At 51.7% G+C, this 26674-nt stretch overlaps 1 protein-coding gene across 2 annotated transcripts; it reads left to right on the top strand.

The window, feature by feature from the left end:
• The first annotated feature begins 725 nt into the window (after nt 1-725).
• TCH (trichoplein keratin filament binding) lies at nt 726-18127 on the top strand. Of its 2 annotated transcripts, XM_011761087.3 has the most exons (14): nt 743-884; nt 1345-1516; nt 2535-2722; nt 3468-3678; nt 4268-4324; nt 6352-6420; nt 7308-7481; nt 8355-8467; nt 8637-8703; nt 11090-11262; nt 13016-13097; nt 14479-14664; nt 15315-15458; nt 16644-18127. In XM_011761087.3, exons 3-14 carry the CDS (start codon nt 2535-2537, stop codon nt 16674-16676), a joined length of 1497 nt encoding a protein of 498 aa, XP_011759389.2. In that variant the 5' UTR covers nt 743-884; nt 1345-1516; the 3' UTR covers nt 16677-18127. The 2 variants fall into 2 exon arrangements, with proteins under 2 accessions (XP_011759388.2, XP_011759389.2); XM_011761086.2 differs by lacking the exon at nt 1345-1516 and having other exon boundaries at nt 726-884.
• The last annotated feature ends 8547 nt before the right edge of the window (nt 18128-26674 follow it).

Below are 26674 nucleotides of genomic sequence, written 5' to 3'. Positions count from 1 at the left end.
ACCCGTGAGGCAGAGGTTGCAGTGAGCCGAGATTGTGCCACTGCATTCCAACCTGGCGACAGAGCGAGACTCCGTCTCAAAAAAAAAAAAAAAAAAAAAAAAAAATTACCAATAACTTCCATCTACTTATGCCAGCAGGTCTCTGCCCAAGTTGTACATTGAACACACCTGGGGAATTTTGGAAAACACTGGTACTCTCAGATGGGATTTGGGGTTTCGTTTGGGCATCTGGATTTTTTTTAAGGTATCTGGATTTCTTTTCTTTTTTTTTTGAGACAGTGTCTGGCTCTGTCACCGAGGCTGGAGTGCAGTGGCACAGTCATGGCTCACAGCAGCCTTGATCTCCTGGGCTTAAATGATCCTTCCACCTCAGTCTCCCAAGTAGCTGGCACCACAAGTCCCACCATGCCGGATTAAGTTTAAAATTTTTTTTAGAGACAGGGGTCCCTCTATGTTGCCCAGGCTGGTATCTGGTGATTCCCATGCGCAGCCAGGTTTGAGGATCACTGGCTTATATTCTCCTCCCCCTGGTTTCCGTCTTCACCTTCAGGTGATGGTAACCACCATCCTCAAATACGCGCAGTGCACGGACAGACGCTTTGCCTCCGTCCTTCCCTAGTTCAAGGAGTAGCGACGTTTGCTGTTTATCTCCCGCCGGCCACGAGGGGGCACCAGAGAAAAAAACACAGTCTCCCTTCGCGCTGAAGGAGGCTTGGCCCTTGCGACGCTCCGTCGTCGGGCTCGTTGCTGGCGCAACCAGGGCGGAAACTGCCGGCGTTGCTGTAGCTCGTCTGGGAATTACACCGGGGGACTGGCCCGCCCACTTCGTGCCTGCGGGAACTCGGGCCGGGGGACTCTTCGGAAACTCCAAGACTCAGAGAAATGTGAGTCGAGGGGTTGGACTCGGCCGGATCCGGCGTTAGGGCAGGGCCCGCAGGCGGCCCGCGCGGGCGGGAACCGGGGCGGCAGTCCACGGACGCGAGCTCAGGGCGCCTCCTGGGTCCTCACTCTGCTCCCGACGCGCCGTGACCCCCTTTGTTGCACGTGCATGTTCAGGTCGAGAGAGGGATGCGAAGTGTTCGGGGAGTAGACCAGCTTGTGGGTGGCCAATCTGGGACCGGAATCTTAAACTTTTGACTCTTGATGCAAAAGTTGATCCACTGGCGGTTTTACGGGGCGGGGAAAAAAGTATGTGAAGCTTGCCACGGTCTCGAGACCGAGGTCACACGTTAGCAGCCCGCCGGCTACATTTGGATCATAGATGCAGAGTGTTTGCCACCAAACTTGGAGGACCTCGAGTATGAGATTCTTGGCGTGGACCAGGCTTTTTCGCTTATTCGACAGGCGTTCCTACCCAGGCACTGCATCGACCCTGCACTCGAGGACAGCTTTTGGGACAGGGGAATTGGTCCCTGGAGTGAGACTGCTCTCTGCTTTCAGGGCTCCAGCTGTATCCCTACATTGCTCAGGCAATTCCTCTCTCTAGCTCTCAGCTTCTTCATCTGCAGGGTGAAAGGTCTGTCCTCCATGGTAGCCCAAAATACTTCCGAGTGTTATATCAGGCGAGGTCCCTCCCAGGGGGCTGCCAGAGCCAGGGCAGGTTGGTCCCAACAGGCAGCCCCTCGCAGTGTAGAGAACCGTGGGCTTTGGTCTCAGACGGACATGAATTAGGAACCCAGCTTGTTTATTTCCTTTGCTTCCTGGCTCCGTGGTCCTGAGCGAATCACTTCACCTCTTCGAACTTAAGTTTCCTCACCTGCCAAATAGCGAGGTGATTGTAAGAATGAAAAAAAGTCGTATGTATTGAGTGCTTGGCACGTACATGTGTTCGTTACATTATTGTCTCTGTTTAAGTAGAGCGTGAATGCCCCCGATGTGCCTAGTCTAGCAATCTTAGGACAATCCCTGTGTCTGTCTGTTGTGTCCCTGGTGGTGGCTGGCCCACAGCTGGGTGCATGCAGTCCAGAATTTTTGATGTTTTAGGGTTTTTTTGAGACAGAGTCTCACTGTCGCCCAGGCTAAGTGCAGTGGTGCTATCGTGGCTCGCTGCAGCCTTGACATCCTGGGCTCAAGCAGTCCTCTTGTCTCAGCCTCCTGAGTAGCTGGGATTACAGGCGTGCCACCACTCCTGGCTAATTTTTGATTTTTGTTGAGATGAGGTCTCATGATGTGGCTGGTCTCCAACTCCTGGCCTCAAGTGATCCTCCTGCCTCAGCCACCCAAACTGTTGGGATTACATGCGTGAGCCACCGCATCTGGCTAAGGTTTATTGTTTTGTTTTGTTTTGAGACGAAGTCTTGCACTGTCGCCTAGGCTGGAGTGCAGTGGCACGATCTTGGCTCACTGCAACTTCCACCTCCTGGGTTCAAGCGATTCTCCTGCCTCAGCCTCCCAAGGAGCTGGGATTTAAGTTCCACCCGGTAATTTCACTGTGCAGCCAAGGGGTGGTGACCACTTGTTAAAGGGATGAGGCCAAGCTGGTGAGGGTTCCCGGGGTTTACAGTGGCTCACTTTCCTCCCATTCCTGTTCTCAGATGGCGCTCCCCACGCTGCCGTCCTACTGGTACAGCCAGCAGCACCTGAATCAGCAGTTAGCACGACAGCGAGAGCAGGAGGCCCGGCTTCGGCAGCAATGGGAGCAGAACAGCCGTTACTTCAGGATGTCTGACATCTGTAGCTCCAAACAGGCAGAATGGAGCTCTAAAACCTCCTACCAGCGGAGGTAATTTTGCGGTAACTGCCGATTGGATGGAGGTGGGGGCTACTTGCCAGTCAGGGGATGAGGCCTTAAGGATTTAGGGAGAGTAGGATTTGCCAGGCAGCATGAATTCCCTGCGTGGTGATGTTTTTCCAGCTGGAAGTGGAAAAAAAGATCATCTATGCAGCCATACATTGGCATTGAAAAAGATAAAATGATGCAGAAGAATATGATAGAATTTGGAAGCCTGCTTGTAACCCCATATCCCCATAGAGAGCCACAGTTAACAGTCTCGCAGGTATCCTTCCATGCTTTTACTCATTGGTATTTGTGCTTAAATAAACACACACACACACACACAGAGACACAAACTGCTTTTATAGAAATACATGTAAACACATGGAGGCTGAAAGCATAGGCTTTGAAGTCAGATAGACCTAGATGGAAATCCTGACCGTGTCTCTTGCTGAATGTATGAGCTTTGGTTTCCTCATCAGTCAAGTAGGGCTACAGCAGACCTATACTGTAGGATTTATGTGATGGATAATATATACATTATTTATACATTTATACATTTTCTTTTTGCAAAAACAAGATTTTCTTTTAGGCATACTATTCTGTGACCTGCTGTCTTCACTTTAGCTGGGGACACATTCCTGTGTCATCATGACACATCTACTGCGTCAGCCTCTTTTACCCACACAGCAGAGCAGAGCACGCTCCCTGTGGCTGTAGCATGATTGATTCAGGCAGGCCCCCTTTCACCCAGCATGCACGCCTATCAGCGTGAGAAGATGAAGGAAGAGAAGAGGAAGAGTCTGGAGGCCCGACGGGAGAAGCTCAGGCAGCTCATGCGGGAGGAGCAGGACCTCCTGGCCAGAGAACTGGAGGAGCTGAGGTTGAGCATGAACTTGCACGAAAGAAGAATCCGGGAGCAGCATGGGAAGCTGAAATCAGCCAGAGAAGAGCAGAGGAAACTGGTAACTTCCCAGAGGCCTTCAGGAGGCTGTGGAGCAGGAGTGCCTCCAGCCTGAGTGTGTCGCACATATAGGGCCATTCCTGGCTGCTCAGGTCTGATGAGAGGCCAGTTAACTCCAGAGCCAGCAGGAAAGGAGCTTAAGTCCTTGTGCAGGGACTGGGTTTTGGATCAGTTAGCTGTATTCTCTTTAGCCCCTTCAGCCATTACATCTGAGTGCTTTTCCTTTCTTCCAGTTCTGTGGGCCCATAGAGATCTGGGAATAATCTGTTTTACCTTCCAAAGCAGTTATGTGAAACAGTGAGCCCTGATCTGTGCTTTTCAGCCTGCTGTATTATTTTGAGACCCCCTAGATAAGACCTCTGTGTAGCATCAGATTTTGGTCCCCTTTTGTCACCATTGCAAGAGTCACTTGGTAGTGCCATGTGGTTCTTAGAGCTGTGCATGTGAAGCACAAGGGTTTGAACAGTGGGTGCAGTGACAGTATGAATGGAGGCACTCATAGCCTGAGCTGACTTCCACTGTGTGTCATCCAAAACGTGAATGGATTTGAAAACTGACATCAGGCTTTCCATTTTGTGTTTTCTCGATAGATTGCTGAACAACTTTTGTATGAACACTGGAAAAAGAACAACCCGAAACTTCGAGAGGTGAAAATCAGAGACCTCCATTGATTTGCCTAAGTAGATGAAATCATGTTTCCAGACATTTTTTTTTTTTAACACATATCTTGTACTGGGTTGAAACAGAGGAGGGAACCTTGAGCCACCTGAAAAGAGCGCCAGGCAGAAGATCTGGCACAGGCTGCACTGAGCGGTTCATTCAGTTGTTGAACAAATGTTGATTGAACCTCTGCTGCCTTTCTACCAGGTGGGGGCATGGAGATTAGACGTGGTTTCTGCTGTCTCCAGCACGGGAAACAGTGGATAGCTCATTACCAGGCAGGATGCAGGGTGCTGGGCCAGCCTGAGAGGATGATCATGGGCCAGCGCACTCAACTCTGGAGGGGTCGGGGAGGCTTCCCAGAGGGGTTCCTGGGGTGGAAGAGTTTGAAGGGATGTATGTGTGTAGAGGTGAGGAAAAGATGTTCTAGGTTGATGTGACTATGAGAACCAGGCCTGAGACTTGAGAGCAGAGTGAGCCCCGGGAGCTGAAAGTGTCTGGGTGAGGCTAGGATGTCAGATAGGGAGAACCCCAAGAAACGACGCCAGCAAGGCAGACGGTGCCAGACGCCATAAGAGCTTGTGTGACCTTCCTCTGAAGGTGCTGGGGGCGGCACACAGGATCCCGGCTGCATTTCAGAGAGATCCCTCTGGCAGCAGTGTGCCAGCTGGCAGGGAGGGGTGCTGCGACAGCCCAGCTGGGGGATGGTGAAGGCCTGAACTGGGCTGGCAAGGGAGAGGAGGACAAACTGCAGGAGAGGGGGTGGCCTCTTGGCTTGGTGGCCTTGTTCAGTGGAGATTTGGCTGCAGGGAGATCATCCCTCACTGTTACTAATTTATTTTCAACTTACAGTTTTTGTATACATTTGGTGCCTTCATGTTATTCGTAGTTACATTTAGAAATTGTCAGTCACTAAATAATGGAACATCTAGTGCTTTTGTGTAGTTTGCACTAATCTGTGAGGGGACTCCTTAGCCCTGTTGGCTTTGGTGGAATCATCTAGAGCCGTTAAATCAGAGAAGTTTATTCAGAACATTCAAGTTAGTTGCCTGTGTTCACAGCTCTAAGTTGGGAAAGATTATTGTAAAACTTTTTTGTAGGCCGGGCGCGGTGGCTCAAGCCTGTAATCCCAGCACTTTGGGAGGCCGAGACGGGTGGATCACGAGGTCAGGAGATCGAGACCATCCTGGCTAACACGGTGAAACCCCGTCTCTACTAAGAAATACAAAAAACTAGCCAGGCGAGGTGGCGGGCGCCTGTAGTCCCAGCTACTCGGGAGGCTGAGGCCGGAGAATGGCGTGAACCCGGGAGGCGGAGCTTGCAGTGAGCTGAGATCCGGCCACTGCACTCCAGCCTGGGCTACAGAGCGAGACTCCGTCTCAAAAAAAAAAAAAAACAAAAAAAAAAACAAAACTTTTTTGTAGAGACAGGGTCTCCCTATGTTGCTCAGGCTGGTCTTGAACCTGGGCTCAAGTGATCCTCCCACCTCAGCCTCCCGAGTAGCTGAGGCTACAGGTGGGCGCCTCCATATCCGGCTAATTTTATAAACAGTTTCCCAGACAAAAGATTTGGATTGAATGTTGTGATCCATTTTCTAATCCAGGAGATTCTCTGCGCTCAAATCTCTTACTAACAATCCTAAACTTGTCGCACCCACTGGCGCATCACTTGCTACGGGGAGCACATTTTCCATCTGCTCTGCAGAGCAAGCTTTGGGGAGCCAGACACAGAGTTGAGTCTTCTCCTCACCCAGCTGTCTCCCGGGGCCTGGCGTGCAGGAGACCAACCCACGCTGGCCTGCGAAATTGCATTTCCATCTCAGCGTCCAGCTTCACCCCAGGGCTGGGGGGAAGAAGTCCCTGTCACTTTGTACCAGCTCAGGAGGTGGATGTAGGAGCGCCTGGTCCTTTGGTCTTCTGGTTGACTTGCATTGACACTGTACGTGCTGAAGTCGCCCCACGCTCCCTACCGCATGCCTGTGAGGAGATTCACACCCTCCCCCTTCCATCCTCAGGTGGAGCTGGACCTTCACCAGAAGCATGTGGTAAACTCTTGGGAAACGCAGAAAGAAGAAAAAAAACAGGTGTGGTATGCGGCTCAGGGCGTAGCCCCGCATTCTGCTGTGCAGGACTGTTGACACCTTGGCATTCCTTTACCGTTTTCAGCGTCAGTGACTCCAGTTGAGGAGTATAGTATACTCTTTCTCAGTTTCCTTGACACATGTGAAAACTGAACGTTTGCTCTTACACATACCAGAATCCTATGTGATAATTCCCAGGGCAGAATAAGGCCAGGTGACCAGGACTGGGAGGTGGCAAGTAGAGTATGCGTCTTCTTTTTTTCTTTTGGAGGCAGGGTCTTGCTCTGTCACCCAGGCTGGTGTGCAGTGGCGCAATTCACAGCTCAGTGCAGCCTCGACCAGCTGGGCTCAAGCAGTCCTCCTAACTCGGCTTCCTGAGTAGCTAGGACCACACGTGTGCACCACTGTGCCCAGCTAATTTTTTAGTTTTTGTAGAGATGGGGTCTTGTTCTGTTGCCCAGGCTGGTCTGGCCTCCTGGCCTTAAAAGATTCTCCCACCTGGACCTCTCAAAGTGCTGGGATTAAAGGCGTGGGCCACAGGGTCCAGCTAGAACATGTGTTTTTAAGGGCTTTTTTGTCGCTCTTTTGATGAAATTTGCATCATAAACTCACAGCCCTGGCTTCCAGTAGCCCCTTTGGGGTTGAGCTTCCACACCTCCGTGCACTGGTCGCTTTGCTGCCTGGTTCATTTTAGAAAGTGTTTTGTTGAGTGGGGAGGAAACCCAACATTATCAAGCCCCTCCCTAACTTGGTCTCTGAGGGCATTGTCATTTGGGATTCAGGCAGGATCTGCCTGGGCCCTGTGGCCTGCAGAACGGCGGCAGGAAGCTGGGTTTTTGTTGGCTTACAGTACAGATACTGACCTCCTGTGTTCATTCGGTCCCTTGTAGCAAGAAGCCACCGCAGAGCAAGAGAACAAACGGTACGAAAATGAGTATGAAAGGGCCCGAAGGGAGGCGCTAGAACGGATGAAAGCCGAAGAGGAGAGGAGGCAGCTGGAGGACAAGCTCCAGGCCGAGGCACTGCTGCAGCAGATGGAGGAGCTGAAACTGAAGGAGGTGGAGGTGGGCACAAGCCCCTCTCAGCCATGACCTCCTCCACAGCTGCTCGTTAGTGTGAGATGGGCACTTGAGGGGCTGCCCTGAGAAGAGCCATAGCAGGGCTGAGGTTCCGCAATGGGCAGCAGCAGCCAGCTTCTCCCGCTCCCACGCATCCCCTTCCGCCTCCTGCTTTCCCAGCCTCCATGCTTGCGTGCCTGGATTCCAGAACGTTAACAACACGGAGCCAGTAGCTGTTCTCTTAGAGGTGCTTAGCGGCCTGCTGTTGGAGAACCTTCTTAGAATCTGGATTTTCCAGTGCACTGAGTAGACACGATTTAGTCGGGTGGTCTGGCACCCGGCTCTCCATGGCGAGCAGGTTTCGGGTCTTGAGGCATTTTGGTCCAGGAGCTGTTTTTGGAGAACATGGTACAGTTTCCTTGAAAGAGTTAGATCTTTCTATTTAAATGAGGGAGGCCTATCTCCTGTGACCCCTCCCCTTGCCCAGGCCATGATTCAGGAACTACATTCTTAGTGCCTGCTACTTATTCTAGGTGCTGAGCACTGGGTTGGGAACTAGAGATAGAGCCTGACCAAGGCCCACAGTCCTGACCTCCTGGTGGGGGCTGTGTCAGGTGGAGGACAGTTGTTAAGTTACAGTAAGTGTGGACCAGTACAGGATCCTGTGGGAGTTTAGAGTTCGGTGCTCAGAAAGGCCCTTGCAGGAAATGGCTCAGATGAGATGGGATGAGTGAGTGAGTGGTGGGAGGGGATCGTGACCACCTGCATGGCCAGGCCACCATTGTGTAGTGTCTGCGAGAAATGGAGATGGAGAATGAAGGAGGATCTGATTCCCACGATCTCAGATCTCAGTCGAGCTTACTCTCATCATCACCACAGGCGACCAAACTAAAGAAGGAGCAAGAGAATCTGTTGAAGCAGCGGTGGGAGCTGGAGAGGCTGGAGGAAGAGCGGAAGCAGATGGAAGCCTTCCGGCAGAAGGCAGAGCTGGGGTGTGTGTCAGAGGCCCCCACTCTTCCCAGGCGGGTGGGCCTCTTGCTTTTTCAGACTTGCATTCGTGTTGCCGAAACCGTAAAGTAGGCAGCCTAGTCAGCAATTGTCTAACTACTATTTCATTCTTTCTGAGATACTGAAGGCAGCACACATTTGATTCTCCTTCAGGCGCTTCTTGAGACATCAGTATAACGCTCAACTCAGCAGACGCACACAGCAGATCCAAGAGGAGCTGGTAAGTCTGAAGAGACAGCCTGACATCTTTCTTACCCTCTTTTGAAAAAAAGTCTTCCATTGCTTAGTATATGAGTGTATTCTCGTAAGAGTGAAAAGACAGTGAGGGGTTGGGGGAAAGGGGAGATGTTGGTCAAAGGGTACATCCCTCAGTTAGGAGATCCGGGAATAGTGTCCAGCATGTTGACCACAGCTGATGATACCTTATTGTATTCTTTTTTTTTTTTTTTTTTTTTTTTTTTGAGACGGAGTCTAGCTCTGTTGCCCAGGCTGGAGTGCAGTGGCCGGATCTCAGCTCACTGCAAGCCCCGCCTCCCGGGTTCACGCCATTCTCCTGCCTCAGCCTCCCGAGTAGCTGGGAGTACAGGCGCCCGCCACCTCGCCCGGCTAATTTTTTTTGTATTTTAGTAGAGACGGGGTTTCACCGTGTTAGCCAGGATGGTCTCGATCTCCTGAACTCGTGATCCGCCCGTCTCGGCCTCCCAAAGTGCTGGGATTACAGGCTTGAGCCACCACGCCCGGCCAACCTTATTGTATTCTTGAAATTTGCTAAGAGAGTTGATCTTAAGTGTTGTCACCAGAAAAACCAACTGTGAGATGATGGATTTGTTAATTAGCTTGACCGTAAGGATCCTTTGCCAGCATAGATGGATAGATACAGATATCAAAACATCAAATTGTTTTTCAGTAAACGTGTTACTTAACAGCACAACGCAAAGTGAGATCCCCCTTGACCAGTGCCTGCAATCTCTGTCTGTCCCCAGAGGTGTCTGTCTGGTGCACATCTTTCCAGATATATTTACATACAGAGAGGTGGAGGTTTGTTTTTGTTTTTGTATTTAAATCTAATTGAGGTTGCATTCCTCAACATCTTCAATTAACACTAAATCTCTAATTTTTAAAAAGATTGGCCATGCGCGGTGCCTCACGCCTGTAATCCCAGCACTTTGAGAGGCCGAGGCAGGCGGATCACCTGAGGTCAGGAGTTTGAGGCCAGCCTGAACGACATGGTGAAACCCCATCTCTGCTAAAAATACAAAAACTAGCCGGCCATGGCCAGGCGCGGTGGCTCACGCCTGTAATCCCAGCACTTTGGGAGGCCGAGGCAGGCGGATCACCTGAGGTCAGGAGGTTGAGACCAGCCTGACCAACATGGTGTAACCCCGTCTCTACTAAAAAATACAAGAATTAGCCGGGCGTGGTGGCAGGCGCCTTAATCCCAGCTACTTGGGAGGCAGAGGCAGGAGAATCGTTTGAACCCGGGAGGCGGAGGTTGCAGTAAGCTAAGATCGAGATATTGCACTCAAACCTGTGGGACAAGAGTGAGACTTCTCTCAAAACAACAAAAACTAGCCGGGCATGGTGGTGCATGCCTGTAATCCCAGCTACTTGGGGGGTTGAGACAGGATAATTATTTGAACCCAGGAGGTGGAGGTTGCAGTGAGCTGAGTTCGCACCACTGTACTCAGGCCTGGGCAACAGAGTGAGACTCTGTCTCAAAAAGAACAAACAAAAAAAGATCATTATACTTAGATTGAACCTGTTCTTTTCAAATAGCTCCTTCATATTCCTAAGTACTTTGATGAGCTCCCTTGCTGTGAGGGGGACAGACCCAATATGGGGCACAGTGGCTCAGTTGGTCCTGGTGTGCAGCTGTTTTTTATGGGGTCTTGCTCTGTTGTTCAGGCTGGAGTGCAGTGGCACAATCATGGCTCACTGCAGCCTCGACCTCCCAGGCTCAAGCCATCCTCCCACCTCAGCCTCTCGAGTAGCTGGGACCATAGGTGTGCATCACCATGCTTTGTAGAGATGGGGTCTTGCTACATTGCCCAGGCTGGTCTTGAAGTCCTAGGCCCAAGTGATCATCCCATCTCAGCCTCCAAAAGTGCTGGGATTGCAGGCATGAGCCCCGGTGCCCAGCCTCCTGCATTCTTTTAATGCTTCCATTATGTCTATGTGCATAGTAGCTAATTCCCCACCAAGGAGCATTTTGGTTGTTTCTGGTTTTTCCCTCTTATATAAAAGCTGCAACGAGTGTTTTGCACCTTTGTGTCACTGTGGTCTTTATTCTTACAAGTGGAATTTTTGCCAAGTTGTATTCCAAAAAGTTGCGCAACCAGGTGTGTCCGAGGGCATGTGGTGGTGGTGGAGTCTCCCTTTAGCCAGAGGGAAGCTCCTAGGCCTGTGTCTTGTCTGAACCACCCCTCGTGGTTATCCCCGTTCTATTCCAGAAATAATTCAGCATCTTCCCATCTCTGTCTTGAGAACACTGTGTAGGATCACTAATGCCTGTGTAGAAAGGAAAGGGAGGGCAGGCCCCTCTGTAGGCTCTCACTGCAGAAGGGCTCTGTCCAGCCCAGCCACATGCCACCCTCTGCTTCCTCTAGGAGGCAGACAGGCGGATCCTGCAGGCCCTGCTTGAGAAGGAGGACGAGAGCCAGCGCCTCAACCTGGCCAGGCGGGAGCAAGCTGTGGCCGATGCGGCCTGGATGAAGCAGGCCATTGAGGAGCAGCTGCAACTGGAGCGGGCGCGGGAGGCAGAGCTGCAGGTGCTGCTGAGGTGAGTGGCGGCCACTGACTGGGCCAGACGCTCCTGGCCTAGACTCTGGTACCTTGAAATGCCCCATGGGTCACCTGTTACTAAAATATCTATTGGCTGGGCATGGAGGCTCACACCTGTAATCCCCGTGCTTTGAGAGGCCAAGGCAGGTGGATCGCTTGAGCCTAAGAGTTCGAGATCAGCCTGGGCAACATGGCAAAACCCCAGTATCTACCAAAAATACACAAATTGGCCAGGCGTGGTTGTTCATACCTTTAGTCCCAGCTATTTGGGAGGCTAAGTGGGAGAATCACTTGAGCCCAGGAGGTTGAGGCTCTTATCAGCCATGATTGCACCACTGCACTTCAGCCTGGGTGACAGAGCGGGACTCTGTCTCAAAAAAAAAAGAAAAAGAAGAAGAAATACCTGTGTATGTTGTCCATCGTTCCCGAGGAGCACATCTTCATAATGGACCTGGCCTCTGGGGGTGTTTCCCTTGTATTATCTGAGGTGGAAGTCATTAAGGTTTAGAGTAACGATATGTTCATCTGAAATCTGAGAGGTTTGGAAGGAAATTCTTTGTTTTTGTTTTTTGTTTTTCTGAGATGGAGTTTTGCTCTGTCACCCAGGCTGGAGTGCAGTGGCGTGATCTTGGCTCACTGCAACCTCTGCCTTCTGGGTTCAAGCAATTCTCTGCCTCAGCCTCCCGAGTAGCTGGGATTACACGTGCCCGCCACCACACCCGGGTAATTTTTGCATTTTTAGTAGAGACGGGGTTTCACCATCTTGGCCAGGCTGGTCTTGAACTCCTGACCTTGTGATCCGCCCACCTTGTGTAAACCCGAAATGCTGGGATTATAGGCATGAGCCATCATGCCCAGCCAGAAGGAAGTTCTTATAGAGATGTTGAATGCTGCTTACATATATAAAACTGAGTTTGGGTCCTAAAGATTAAATTAGTAGATTGAAATCATCGAATAGTAAGTAGCATACATTGAGCACTTACTGCATGCTGGACATTGTGCCAAGTGCTTTATAGGCCTCATCTTACTGAGTCCTGACTTCCAGCCAAGTGGTGGCTTGTGAGACACGGAGACTCGAAGAGGTCACTTGGTCCAGGGTGAGCTATCAATGACACAGGCGCGTGGTGGCAGGGCTCAGGCCCAGGCAGCGCCCTGCTTCTCTCCAGGTCCTGATGGTTTCATTCGTCTCTATGTTAAACAGCCACGGTGTAAGTCGCCCCAGTTGCTTTTTATAAGGAGATGGGGGTATTAAAAAGGTAACTTGAAATACTTCCAACACAGGGGCTCACACTTGTAATCCCAGCGCTTTGGGAGGCCAAGGCAGGTAGATCACTTGAGGTCAGGAGTTCAAGACCAGCCTGACCAACATGGTGAAACCCCATCTCTGCTAAAAATACAATAATTAGCCGGCCATGGTGATGCATGCCTGTAATCCCAGCTGCTCAGGAGGCTGAGGGACTAGAATCACTTGAACCTGGGAGGTGGAGGTTGCAGTGGGCCTAGATTCGCACCACTGCACTCTAGCTTGGGCAACAGAGTGAGACCCATCTCAAAAATAAAAAAATAAAAAACTTTCAACAGTACTTTCCGTGGATGCTGTCCTTAATTGTAATCTTTTCAAAGTGTGTGCGGATGTTTATCTGCAGGGTGGCCCTGCAGCAGCCATGTGCCCTGCAGCCCTGTCTGTTCTGTAGCTCACTTCCTGCCAGGGCGGGGAGGAGCCTGCTGTCATCTGTTTTGTGTTTGTCCAGGGAGGAGGCCAAGGAGATGTGGGAAAAGAGAGAGGCAGAGTGGGCCCGAGAGCGCAGCGCACGGGACAAACTGATGAGCGAGGTAATCCCATGAGCTGCGGCGATGTGGACCGGCTACTGGGTCCTGGGCAGGTGTCTGGAAGTCCATGGTCAGTCACCCTGCCAGATGCTCTGGGAACAGTCTTCTCTGGTCATTTTAAGTGGGCTTTAAAAATCATTGAAAAAGTAATATGAGTTTAGTAGAAAAGAATTCAGAAGTACAGAGAATAGGAATGGAAAAAAGTACCCCAGAGCCCATCCTGTACGCAGCCATAGCTGCTTCGTCCATCTGCTCTTCTGTTTCTATGCCTGACCTTTTTCTACATGTATTTCTTACCGTCTTGTGCTATTTGGCTTCAAGCATTGTGACATGCTGTTACATCTTTATAAACACCACGTCGGGGCTGTATGGCGGACTGTCCTCTGTCACCCGCTGTCTTTCCATTCCCTCTTATGGGTGTGCTGTGTTTTTCTGATTGGAAGCTGTTCTGAGAAACGCTGCCAAGAGCCTCTTGGTGCCTGAGGCTCTTCCCACGCGTTTCCCCGCTCTGGGTAGACGACAGCCGTGAACTGGAGGACGTAACTGCTCTCCTGGTCAGTGTGTACACTGTGTGTGGAAGACACACCCCAACCGCAGGAAATCTGGGAGAAGAGAGTGTGTCATCCATGGGCTGAAAGCTGTTGCAAAGTGGTTTTGAATGAGAACCTCTATGTCGTGTCTGGTAGTATGCTGTATTTTGGAATCCACAGGAAATCGGGTCCTGATTGGTGATGTTTTGCTCTTGTAAATACTAAGAATTTTCCAGTGCCTTTTGATTTTCCTCCTGATGGCGGCCACTTTCTGTCCCCCCAGCCCTGCAGCGTCACTGTGGAGAGTGTCAGGTGGCTTCTTGCTCCTGACTGTGGCCTGGGCTGGAGTTGAGGCGTCACACAGCTCTGGGGCCAGGTCTCAAACACAGCGGGTTCAAAAGGTTAGAGGATCACTGCAGCTCCGCCTCTGGTCATCTGTGCGGCTTGTGGCTCTCTTGTTTTTGGAACCCTCTGAGAGGAGGGAGACTCACCTTGTTGCTGCAAGGTTTCTGTGTCCCTGGGGAGAGCGCTCCATCCCTGTCTCCTTTGATTTCTTGGCACTCAGCTGTCTCTCCATAATACACAGTCTGGATACATTTTGTGTGTGGGGGGGTGCAAGGGAGGGAAATGCGTCTTATATACTGGCAGGCGTGGCCGACATGAGAGCAAATCCTGTAGTCTGGCTCTGCCTCTGTCTGTGTACTTGGGCCTGAGGCCCAAGGATGAGGCTGGGCCTTGCTGTAGCTGCAGCCTGTCCAAGGCTTGTGGAACCAGGATCTGTTAGGGTCAACCTCAAAGCTGCCCTTTTCTTTCTGCCAACCTCAAAGCTGCCCTTTTCTTTCTGCCGAGGTTAGGTTCTGACAGGGAGGCAACAGCAAATACAAGAGAAGATTGAACAGAACCGACGGGCACAAGAGGAATCCCTGAAACACAGGGAGCAACTTATTCAAAATCTCGAGGAGGCGAGAAAGTCAGCTCGTCGCGAGAAAGAGGAGAGTGAAGAACTGAAATCGGCCAGGAAGCAGGAGCTGGAAGCCCAGGTGGGGCTGAGCCCGAGGGCAGGAGGCAGTGGGCCTGCTGTGGGTCTCGCATCATCCTGGGACAGGGTTCAGAGGCCCTGGACTGCCTGGCAGGGCTTGCGTGCATTTGAGAACACAGTGCCCCCCTTTCCATCCCAGCTGCAGTCCTCATCCTCGTGACTGGGGCTTCTTTCCCTCCATATCCTCCATGTCGTATGGGTGAGGCCGGCACTGCTGTCTGTTCTCTTTACTCTGTCTGCTTCTGCAAATAGTTGGCTTCCTGGGGGCCACAGTTCTCTCTTCATTTCAGTCCTTGATACATAAGACAGAACAGTCGTCCAAACACCTGGCCACATGCCGAGCTTTTCATGAGTTACGTGCCACGCGTATAGCCTCCAGCTTTCCACAAGGTACACGCTACACATACAGCCTCTCCAGCTTTGCACGAGGTACACGCCACGCATATAGCTTTTCTAGCTTTCTACAAGGTACATGCCATGCGTACAGCCTTTCAAGTCCCGTGTGCTCCCGTCTGTTCCTTGGCACCTGCATTGCTATTGCTCAGCTGGATTCTCCAGTCTGGGTAGGACCGCGGGCTTACCCTCCTCATCAGAGGCAGGGCTCTGCCCTGTGGGCCTTGTCTCGGGGGTGACTTTGCTCTTGGCATCCAGGTTGCAGAACGTCAGCTGCAGGCATGGGAAGCAGACCAGCAGGAGGAGGAGGAGGAGGAGGAGGCCCGGCGGGTCGAGCAGCTCTCAGATGCCCTGCTGCAGCAGGAGGCAAAGACTATGGCCAAGCAGGGCTACCGGCCCAAGGTAGGAAGTCTGCCAGGAGACAGGCCAACATCGGCAAGACAGACTCTGCCCAGCCCCTGCTCCCCTGGGCCTGCTCATCGCCCTGCCATGACTCTGCTCTCTGGCCATCTGGGTTATTCCTTGTTCCTCTTCTCTTGTATTCCTCTTTCCCCTGACCAGCAGGGAGCCCTGACGCAGGGGCTGTTCCAGTCCTTGGTTGGGCTTCAAACCTTGAAGTGATTTTGCTCTGGCCTCTGCCTACTAAGCTGCATGCCTGTCCACCCTCTTTGGGCAATCTAAGAAGAGCTGTGGCCACAGCTGCTGAGAGGGGTCAGAGCAGTAGGTCTAGGCTCCAGCTGCTGAGACGGCGAAGCCGGGTGAACAGGAGACCGGCCCCCCTCCTCCCTTCCCTCCTTACCGCCCTCCTCCCCTCCCTCCCTACCGCCCTCCTCCCCTCCCTCCCTCCCTCTTGTGGGTCCTCCTACTCCCCTCCCCTCTGTGAGTGTCCTCCTCCTCCCCTCCCCTCCGTACCTCCTGTAGGGTCCTCCTCCTCCCCTCCCCTCCCTCCCTCCTGTGGGTGTCCTCCCCTCCCCTCCCTGCCGTGTGTGTATCTGTTTCTCTGCCTCTCAGTGTCTTTGTTCCTGGACCTCTCTGCACGGCACCGTGGGGAGCACAGAGAAGCAAATGCTGCCTCCCCTGCCCTGAGGAAGCTGATGACTGAAGCACCCCCGCTGTTGGTTGTCCCCTCTGCCCTCCTTTACCCGGGGCCACCCTGACCTCCTGGTGCCTGGAGTGCATTCCCCAGGACACATGCTGCAGAATGAGGGCTGGCTCCCTCGTGGTCCGATGACACTGGGAAACGGAGTGAAACAGAATTAGAGCAGGCGTTCGCCATAGGCCACTTGCCCTCGTACACTGACTCTCACGGGCACAGGGAACAGCGTTTTCTAAACCCACGTGGCCGTGGATCAGTGAGAGTGTCGGGGTCAGGTTTCACAGGTCACACGTGAAAGTGTTTCTTAGGGCTAGTACTCAAAACTAAAAAGTTATCAAGTGCCTCATTTATGGCTTAGGGTCAGACTTTTTCAGCTGGAAATGAAACAGCTGTTTATATTGTTCTTTTAGCTTGTAGTTAAAACAAGGCTAATTCCTCATGCTCCAGATACTGCTGATCTGATCACTCTTATGTTTTCTTTCTTTTCTCAGCCTTATGGACATCCAAAAATTGCTTGGAACTGACTTCATGGGTACTATAAGCACAGAACAAGGGATGCTGAGGCTTCTGATCCCAGCCGCCAGGCAGTCTTACAGGGCTCTGTCACAGCCGGTGCCCGGGGTACTGCCGGGCGGCTCAGCAGTGCCTGCTCAGGTTCATCACTGAAAGCATCCGGGGTTCGGCCGGACATTAGGTGTGGTCTGCAGCGCGTGGTGACAGGCCCTTGCATGCCTTTTTTACCCAAGCAAGGGTCTTTGATGGGCACATGTTTACGGCGCTGCTGCATAATCTTGTAATATAACAACAGTCGCATTAACTCAAGGTCAATACTAAGAGCCACAGGTTGTACCTGTGATAGGGCACGTGGTTTCCTGTTGTCTCACCTTTAATTGTCAGCCTCCAGTGTTGACTCTAGAAATGTGAGGAAAGCTTTTCAGTTTTTAAAATTGCCATTTAAACTTAGTCTATTAAAACCACCCTAGAGGTCTTGGTGGAGTGGATTTCAGAGTTTATTAATTTCGTGGTCCCAAAAGGATTACGTCTTTTGTATTCTGGAAGAAAAGAACTGTGAACAAATTAGAACCCTGGAACAGTCTGACGTCCGTGGACGCATTCCAGAAAGTGGCAAGAGATGAGTCTTTCCTCCTTCAGGAAGCATTTTGGTAGAATTTCCATGGAGCATTGTCTGTGAGTGACTGATCCCAACATGTATGTTACCAAGCCCCAAAAGGAACCTCAAGCTGGGTGTGGTGGCACGTGCCTGTAGTCCCAGCTACTCGGGAGGCTGCGGCAAGAGGATTGATTGAGCCCAGGAATTCGAGGCCAACGTGGGCAAAAGAGTGAGACCCCATCTCTAAAACCAAAAAGGTACCTTAGAAGGTCACCTGGTTGGCTAACCTTTTAAAGGCAGGGGTGTGACACATGGGGCATCTAGTGTCTTGGGAATGTCTTGGCCACACGTAGCCTTCTGGGATATATGTGCCCAGAGGGAGAAGCACTGAGCCTGAAGAAACTAGATGAGACTCGGAACCACAGACCGGCCAGAAATCTCTCCCACCATTATATCAGCGTGGTACAGGTTGCCATTCATTTCTACAAACAGGAACAAGTTCCTAGCAGCAATAATATTATGACTTGTATTTTTACTATACTCTTCCTCTGAGGTTTAGTTTTCATCACATCGTGTTCAAGATTCCACATCTCCGTAAATTACAGCTAATTCCAGGGCATTGTTCCATGGTTATGAAAAACCAGAGTTTATTAAAAATCCTGAGTCTAAGGGCTGCCTTATCTTTCACTTCCATTGTGCTGTAGAAACAGATTGAGCTGCAAACCATGGCCTTCATCTCTTGTTCATTTTCTTGCAACTCTTTGGCTCTGATCACCTGAGCAGTGCGTTCATCACGCATGCTCTCTCTTGCGTTCCTCGTTTCAGATTCTAGTAATTGTGAAATAAAATCCTGCTTCGACAGCACGGCTTCCTGGCTTTGTTACAGATTCTCTGATTGACTGCTGTAAAGTGCATTGTTGGTGACAGGCTTTTTAGTGATTTAATCCACATCTCCCACATACAGGCTTGGCTGTTTTCTTTGATCACATTTTATAGGTTATATTCATTTTTCTTAGGAAAATGGTTTCTCCCTTCTTTCGATTGGAACCACAGTGAACTGAATTTAAACTTTTTTTTTTGAAACAGGGCTTTGTTCTGGCACCCAGGCTGGAGTGTAACAGTGCAATCTCAGCTCACTGCAAACTCCACCTCCCACGTTCAAGGGATCCTCCCACTTCAGCCTCCCCAGTAGCTGGAACTATAGGTGTGTGCCACCAGTCCTGGCTAATTTAGTAGAGAAAGGGCTCTTGCCATGTTGCCCAAGCTGGTCTCGAACTCCTGGGCTCAAGTGATCCTCCTGTCTCAGCCTCTCAAAGTGCTAGGATTACAGGCATGAGCCACCATTCCTGGCCTGAATTTTTTTCTTTTTCTTTCTTTTTTTTTTTTGATACAGAGTCTCACTCTTGTTGCCTAGGCTGGAGTGCAGTGGCGTGATCTTGGCTCACCGCAGCCTCCGCCTCCTGGGTTCAAGTGGTTCTGCCTCTGCCTCCCGAGTAGCTGGGATTACAGGCATGAGCTGCCACACCTGGCCAGTTTTGTATTTTTAGTAGAGACAAGGTTTCTCCATGTTGGTCAGGCTGGTCTTGAACTTCTGATTTCAAGTGATCCACCTTCCTCCTCTGTCTCCCAAAGTGCTGGGATTAGAGGCATGAACCACCACGCCCAGCCTAATTTTTTGTTTTTGAAGCCTGGTGGTAATCATTAGCATTAAAATTATGTTACACTGGTTCACTGCCCTAATTAAATGTTTCTGCTCTGCAGTGGTCCACAATAATTTGTTTTCTAAACTTAAAGTTTCCACTCTCTTACTATTTCTGCTGTGGCCCATACACCTCTGGGCCCAGGGTATTTGCGTTTTGTATTTTTATTGTGTTGTAGTTACCGATACCTATATGGGTTTTATTGTTGCTAAGCACCTTTTTCTGCTGACTCGAAATGAGTAGTTTCTAGGTTATTCTTTGGCAGATTCTTCTACAAAGGTCCATTCCTTCAGTATAGATGGTGCTGAAACCACTGCTAGGAGATACTTCTTGCACTGATACAGAAGTGATGACTTGTCTGGGCACAGTGGCTCACGCCTGTAATCCCAACACTTTGGGAGGCCGAGGCGGGCAGATCACAAGGTCAGGAGATCAAGACCATCCTGATCAACAGTGAAACCCCGTCTCTACTCAAATACAAAAGGTTAGCCGGGCGTGGTGGCGCTTGCCTGTAGTCCCAGCTACCTGGGAGGCCGAGGCAGGGGAATTGCTTCAACTGGGAGGTGGGAGTTGCAGTGAGCCGAGATCATGCCACTGCATTCCAGCCGAGGCGACAGAGTGAGACTCCATCTCAACAGCAACAAAAAACCCTTGCTTTCTGTTCCTTGTTCAGCACACATTCTCTCTAGGGAAGGTACTAGGCCTGGAAAGTCACAGCCGACCATGAACAAGAGTCAGATGCTGGAATCGGACACACGGATGAGCAGACGTCACTGGCAGACACAGCCAGTGTGTCTCTCATGGAGCGGAAGAGATGTTTGTGCAATACATACAGTCTATACATCCGTATTTATGGATATGATTTTTTCATTGGGGTTTTTAGGTAGTTTTTGGTGTTCATAAAATAGAGCAATCATTTAAAAGATATTGTAAAGCCTTTAAAAACATTGGCCTTAGCAGTTCTTGATGACCTCGACTGAATTCAGCCATGATGCTCTGTGGAGTTGGATTTTAGGGAACTGATTTTACATGGTAATGTCTTCCTTTTAGAGGGATGTTTACTTGATGCCTTAATGTCACTCAGAACACAATGTCTACCTCAAAGGATACATCTGTGGTTTTTTCAGCAGGTAGCTGGAGTTTTTTTACCGCTCTGGGTAGCTGATTGTGTAAATTCCCTATCATTCGTTTGTTCATGGTCACTTGTTTGGTTTCCGGTATTTTGTATTAAAATGGAGTTGCTGGAATCCTCCATGCCCATAACTTCCAGTGCAGGCATTCCAGGTGATCTCCAGCAAAATGACTGGAAATGGGCCACTTTCCACATTACAGCCATCAGGCTCACGATGGAAAAGCCTGGATTTATGTCAGGACGCTGCCTTTACGCTGCCCTAGAGCTGTTTTTCTCCTTTTCTCCCAGTTAACTGATCTAAACACTGCAGCTCCCTTTTCTTCATTTCCCCTAAACACCCCCTCTTCCATTTCCATCTAGAAACGCTTATAGTAGGAGGCTGGCGGGCGGGGGTGCCCCGTGTACAGGTGCTCAAGCTGTGCAGCAATGCAGTTCCTGCTTCTGAGACAAATCAAGCATCTGGCCCTAAGCAGCTGGGCCACCGATGCTGGCTTCCAGCTCACATGTACAGCTCTTGACCCATCGGGGTTGCTGATACACATGGGGTTCTGTGGGTACTTTGCAGTTACTGTGGCCTCTGCTGGTTGTAATGGAGCAGTGCTAGTTTTCTGGGCCCAGGCCTCACCACACAGGCCCTCTTAGGTGATGTGAGCCAGGCCTCTGCCTTCTGCTGCCATCCTCACATCAGTAACTCCTGGCTCTGCAGCTCTAGTCCAGATTCTGATGTCCCTACCACTTTGACATCTCCACGGCGCCTGAAGCTCAACACAGCCAAGACTAATGAGTGATCTCCCCCAAACCCCCATCAGAAAAAAACCCCAGACACATCTAGCCCTTCTCCAGTGTTCTCAGATAAGTGCCTGGTGATGCCATCTATTCTGCCAGTTGATTATGCCTTAGACCGAGGGCACTGGGTCCTGCTGGCCTCCTGAACCTGTGGCCATCCACTTTGCTTTCACGTCCACCCTTCCTGTCACCAAACCAGCCCATTTTTTTCTTCGTTGTACAGAGACCATTTACAAACACACACCTGAAATGAGAATCGTCCACCTTCTTCAGTGGCCACTGCATTTAGTACTAAGAGCCAAATCCTTCCCTGGCCTACAAGGCCCTGTCCTGACCGACCCTGCAGAGCTTTCCAGAAATGTACCGCTCTGCCTTCTGACCCAGGAGATAGAAATAACAGAATGGTACAAAGATGTTGTTCACAGCATTAATATGGTAACAGCAACCGATAACCTAGACGTCCAACACCAAAAAGCTGAGCTTGGGATGTCATGCAGTGCATTAAAGTGGAATGGAAAAGTTATGGAGAAATGTTCCTCCCATGTGAAAAAGTTAAGGCCAGCACTTTGGGTGGCCGAGGCAGGAGGCTTGCTTGAGCCCAGGAGTTTGAGATCAGCCTGGCAACATAGTGGGACCCTGTCAAAAAAAAAAAAAAAAAAAAAAAAAGGCATGTTGGTTCGCACCTGCAGTCCCAGTTACTTGGGAGGCTGAGGCAGGAGGATCGCTTGAACCTGGGAGATGGAGGTTGCAGTGAGCTAAGATCACACCATTGCATTCCAGCCTGGGCAACAAGAGCGAAACTCTGTCTCAGAAAAAAAAAAAAAAAAAAAAAAAAAGCATGGAGCTCAGAAGGCCATACTGTTTCTGCCAATAGGATGCTGCCCCAGGAGTCCACCTGCCTGGGGTGGAACTGGCCATGGCTCTGCCTTTGGACTTGGACTTGGACTTGGGCAGGATTTCCATTGTTTCTGGTGGAAGCAGGTCAACTCCCGGCTGCGCCTCATTCCACAGCACTCCCTGGACTGGGAGGCTCTCCCTCAACTCTGGGGATGGGGTGGACCAGCCTGTGCCATGCCCTGAAGGGAGGCCTCTGCTTCTGGCAGCAGGCACAGGGCCGCTCCTTCCAGAAGGGCTGCCGTGGGGAAAGTCATTGTGCTTGTGAACGAGGCTCCTCGAATCACTCCAGCAGTTGAACTGGGCAGCGTCCTCCACACACACACAGTTCAGAGTCTTACTTGAGCAGTGGTTACTGAAGATCTCAATTTGAAACAAACAGAAAAGATGAGAAATATTTGTGGCAGAAGTAAGGAATTGAAAGACAAAAAAATACAAACCCAGCCACCCAGGCTCTATTCCTGTGAGCCTCCTCCCAAGTCGAGGAGAGGACCACACAGTAAGCAGCACCCCCAGGGGCCTCCCTGCTCTGACCGTCCCAGAAAAGAGGACTGGGAGGAGATGGGAACCCGCAAGTCTCTGCTCCACACCTCCTTCCCACCACACCCCTGCCAGGGTCGCAGCCGTTCCTCACCCTCTCCTGCTTCCAGAAGTCCTGCTCTCCTTGGCCTGGACGTCCACCTGTGCCAGTCCAGCCCTGGGGTTAAGAGTACAGGCTCAGTGCCCTCACTTGCTCCAACATGAACTGGGCTCCAAGGTCCGAGCCTCGGTTTCTCATCTGCAAAACAGGGGTGGTTTTAATTCCTACTTGTGAAGCCAGCTTTCATAACTGACTGGGAAATGCCCCGTGCACTTAGCCCAGTGGCTGCTCGGAGTGCAGGTGTCAGCTCAGCCCCTCTGGTCTGAAAGCAACAGGCCGGGCTGGGGAAGAACCTGAAGTGGGGTCCTGGGAAGGGGCGGTGGGAAGAGGGGAGCAGAGAACAGTTTGCATCCCTGGGCCCAGAGGCGAGGGCAGTTTTCATCCCCTGGCCTGGAGGAGAGGACAAAGGTACCACTCGGGCCTGGGGATGGAAATTGCAAAACCAAGTTAGACTTCAAAACGCCCCCATGAAGGGCCAGGCACGGTGGCTCACGCCTGTAATCCCAACACTTTGGGAAGCCAAGGTGGGAGGATCACCTGAGGCCAGAAATTCGAGACCAGCCTGGCCAACATGGCAAAACCCCATCTCTATGAAAAATACAAAAATTAGCCTGGTGCGGTGGCACGTGCTTGTAATCCCAGCTACTCAGGAGGCTGAGGCAGGAGAATTGCTTGAGCCTGGGAGTTGAGAGGTTGCAGTGAGCTGAGATTGCATCACTGCACTCCAGCCTAGGCGGCAGAGTGATTAAAAAAAAAAAAAAAGAAAAGTAGTGTGAAAAAGATGACGGCCGAGCACAGTGGCGCACGCCTGTAATCCCAGCACTTTGGGAGGCCGAGGCGGGCAGATCACCTGAGGTTGGGAGTTTGAGACCAGCCTGGCCAACATAGTGAAATCCCATCTCTACTAAAAATACAGAATTAGCCAGCCATGGTGGCGCGTGCCTGTAGTCCCAGCTACTCAAGAGGCAGAGGCAGGATAATCGCTTGATCCCGGGAGGCAGAGGTTGCAGTGAGCCAAGATCGTGCCATTGCACTGCAGCCTAGGCAACAAGAGCGAAACTCCGTCTCAAAAAAAAAAAAAAGAAAAAGATGAATTGCTAACAGTGTTGGAGCAAGTAGACAGTCATCTTGGAAAATAATAAAGTGGAATCCCTCCCTACCTTTAAGAAAAAATAGCACTCCTGTATGTAAAGTGTTCTGGGAGAGATGGGGCTCACAGGACTAAGCCAGGCCAAGAGGCCAGGGCTAGGTGAGTGGGGTTCTGAAGGAAAGGGCAGTGGAGAGCCAGGCCCAAGGGGGCCTGTGGGATGACACAAAGGAGGGGGAAGATGAGCCCCAAGAAGGGAAGGTAGGGGTTGGGTGAGAAGAGGGACTTTGGAGGAGGAGACATGGTCTTTGGTGAGAAGCCTCCTTTGGGAGAGAAATGAGGCTGAGAAGTTCTGAGCAGGTTTGAGTGGTTTGAGGAACTGTAGAGACAGCAGCTGGGGAGCTGTGAGCCCAGCAGGGGCCTGGTTGTAGGGCAGGACGGACGGTGGGGCAGGTGGAAGGATGAGGCAAGGGTCCAGGCCAGCCTCTTCTCATCTCCAGCAGCCCCTCCCTTTGGGATTTGGTGGGAATCTGACATACATACTTTGAACACAGCTGGAACCACCAGGCCTGGACTGAAGTGGAGCTGTGGCTCCTGGTTCCATGACTGGCTAGCAGACGCTGGGACCCCCAGAGTCCATGGACCACAAGGAGCTGTTCCTAGACAACATCACACTCCCAGCCTGCTGGACAGTGAGCCGCTCCTCAGATGGTCGCCGAGTGCACTTCTGCCCTAACAGCTTCAGGAGATGGAGACTGCTGCGGCCACAGTGTTGTGAGCAAGGGGACAGGCGCTCAGACAGTCCTTCCAGTCGGCCATTCAACAAGCGCGAGAGAAGTCCAGGCGCCAGGGACTCAGCCGCCTGCTCGAGGGCCTCCAGGCTGTGAGGGCACCAGCTGTCAGGGCTGTGAAAGGCATCTGTTTACGTAGCCTGTTGCCTACCTGCCCCCCATATCTAGACTCATGGGGAGGAGCCTTTGAGGCACTGCAGTGCAGCCAGCCCAGCAGCACCAGCTCCATGTGGAGGCCACCTTCCCCGACTCCACTGTTTTTTTTTTTTTTTTAAAACAAAGTTTTTTCAAATAAAGTCTCACCCTATCGCCCAAGCTGGAGTGCAGTGGTGTGATCTTGGCTCACTGCAACCTCTGCCTCCCAGGTTCAAGCGATTCTCCTGCCTCAGCCTCGAGAGTAGCTGGGACCACACCTGGCTAATTTTTGTATTTTTGGTTTCACCATGTTGGCCAGGCTGGTCTCGAACTCCTGACCTCAGGTGATCCACCCGCCTTGGCTTCCCAAAGTGCTGGGATTATAGGCATGAGCCACTGCGCCCAGCCCCAACTCCACTGTTGATGGTAGTGGCTGCTGCCGTTATGCCGACTGCAGCAGGGAAGCACAGCCGGGGCTGCACACGCCATGGAGCCACTGGGAGCCCTACCCCTTCTGGGTTGGAATGGGAGCTCCCCGTGCTTCTGCAGCCACCAAAACCGCAGCTGCAGACCCAGGCCTCCTGCTCCAGGAGGGTGGGGCTACTGCCGCCCACACTGAAGTTGGGGATTTGAGCCTCTTTGTGTTCTTGGGCTCTTGGGGGAACCAAGAAGAGACAGGATCTGCCCTCCTGGGTGCAGCTGCAGCCACTGGACCTATGACCTCCTGCTCCATGAAGCAGGCAGGAGCTGGGGACAAGCGGGAGCCCTTCTTCTTCTGAGTTGGTGGGGCGGGAGCTCCTGGGTGCAGCTGTGGCTGCCCTCCCAAGTGCAGGACCTGGGTGTCTCTGCAACCTGCATCCTCGGGCGCCCCAGAAAGTACCCCCCAGTCTCTGCAGGCTCAGGGGTGCCTGTTCCCACTGCTTGGCCTCTCTCGGCTCCCAGCACCCTCTCCCATCTCAGAGCAGGGTTGGGGCCAAGCCCTGGGGCCACGAATGGCAGCCGGAGGCAGACAGTCCTGGGTGGGAGTGGGCAGGGTCCCCAGTAAGGCCCTATCTACAGGCCAGGGGGGGCCTGAAGGCTGGCGACCAGGCTACCAGTCCTGCAGACCCGAGTGGGGACTTGTGGTACCTCTTCCGGGCCTGTGCAAAGCCAACCATAGACCAATTGGCAGGCACTTCCTCCCCTCTGCGGGCCATGAGAGCCCCGGGCTCAGCCAGAGCAGGCCAGAGGATGGAGAGGGCAGAGAGATGACAACGGGACAACCAGCTGCAGAGAGGAGTGCTCTCTCTGCTGATAGCTGTAGCTGCAGACGATGGGACGACCAGTTGCAGAGAGGAGTAGTACCCTTTCCCCTGAGAGCTGCAGACAGCCTGCTGGCAGAGAGGAGCTGCCCTCTCTACTGAGAGCTTCACAGACCTGCAGAGACGTCCGAATGACTTGCCTGTGGAGAGGAGCCACCCTCTCCAGGGCCTCCTCTCTGCTGACAGCTGAACACTTGACAGGATGACCTGCCTACGAAGAGGAGCTGTTCTAACACTAAATAAAAATCTCGGCCGGGCGCGATGGCTCAAGCCTGTAATCCCAGCACTTTGGGAGGCCGAGACGGGCGGATCACGAGGTCAGGAGATCGAGACCATCCTGGCTAACACAGTGAAACCCCGTCTCTACTAAAAAATACAAAAAAACTAGCCGGGCGAGGTGGCAGGTGCCTGTAGTCCCAGCTACTCGGGAGGCTGAGGCAGGAGAATGGCGTAAACCCGGGAGGCGGAGCTTGCAGTGAGCTGAGATCCGGCCACTGCACTCCAGCCTGGGCGACAGAGCGAGACTCCGTCTCCAAAAAAAAAAAATAAATAAAAAATAAAAATCTTTAGCCAGGCAATGCGGCTCACGCCTGTAATCCCAGCACTTTGGGAGGCTGAGGTGGGTGGATCATGAGGTCAGGAGCTGGAGACCAGCCTGACCAACATGGTGAAACCCCGTCTCTACTAAAAATACAAAAATTAACTGGGCGTGGCGGCGCACACCTGTAATCCCAGCTACTCAGGAGGCTGAGGCAGGAGAATCGCTTGAACCTAGGAGGCGGAGGTTGCAGTGAGCCAAGATTGCGCTGCTGCACTTCAGCCTGGCAACAGAGCTAGACTCTGTCTCAAAAAAAAAAAAAAAAAAAAATCTTCTTCACCCTTCACTTGTCTGAGTACCTCATTCTTCGAGGATGCAGGACAAGAACTCAGGCAAAGGCACTGGCC

Source organism: Macaca nemestrina, chromosome 10 (genome assembly GCF_043159975.1).
Source record: "Macaca nemestrina isolate mMacNem1 chromosome 10, mMacNem.hap1, whole genome shotgun sequence".
NCBI classification, from domain to species: Eukaryota; Metazoa; Chordata; class Mammalia; order Primates; family Cercopithecidae; genus Macaca; species Macaca nemestrina.
Note: the sequence above shows the minus strand (reverse complement) of the source record. Positions and strands in the feature narration are given on the sequence as shown.

Excerpts from the sequence above, each read along its gene's own strand:
- TCH (XM_011761086.2), top strand. The coding sequence starts at position 2,535 with ATGGCGCTCCCCACGCTGCCGTCCTACTGGTACAGCCAGCAGCACCTG. Across the intron at positions 8,704-11,089 it reads AGCAGATCCAAGAGGAGCTG|GAGGCAGACAGGCGGATCCT; the intron begins GTAAGTCTGAAG and ends TGCTTCCTCTAG. Across the intron at positions 14,665-15,314 it reads AGCAGGAGCTGGAAGCCCAG|GTTGCAGAACGTCAGCTGCA; the intron begins GTGGGGCTGAGC and ends CTTGGCATCCAG.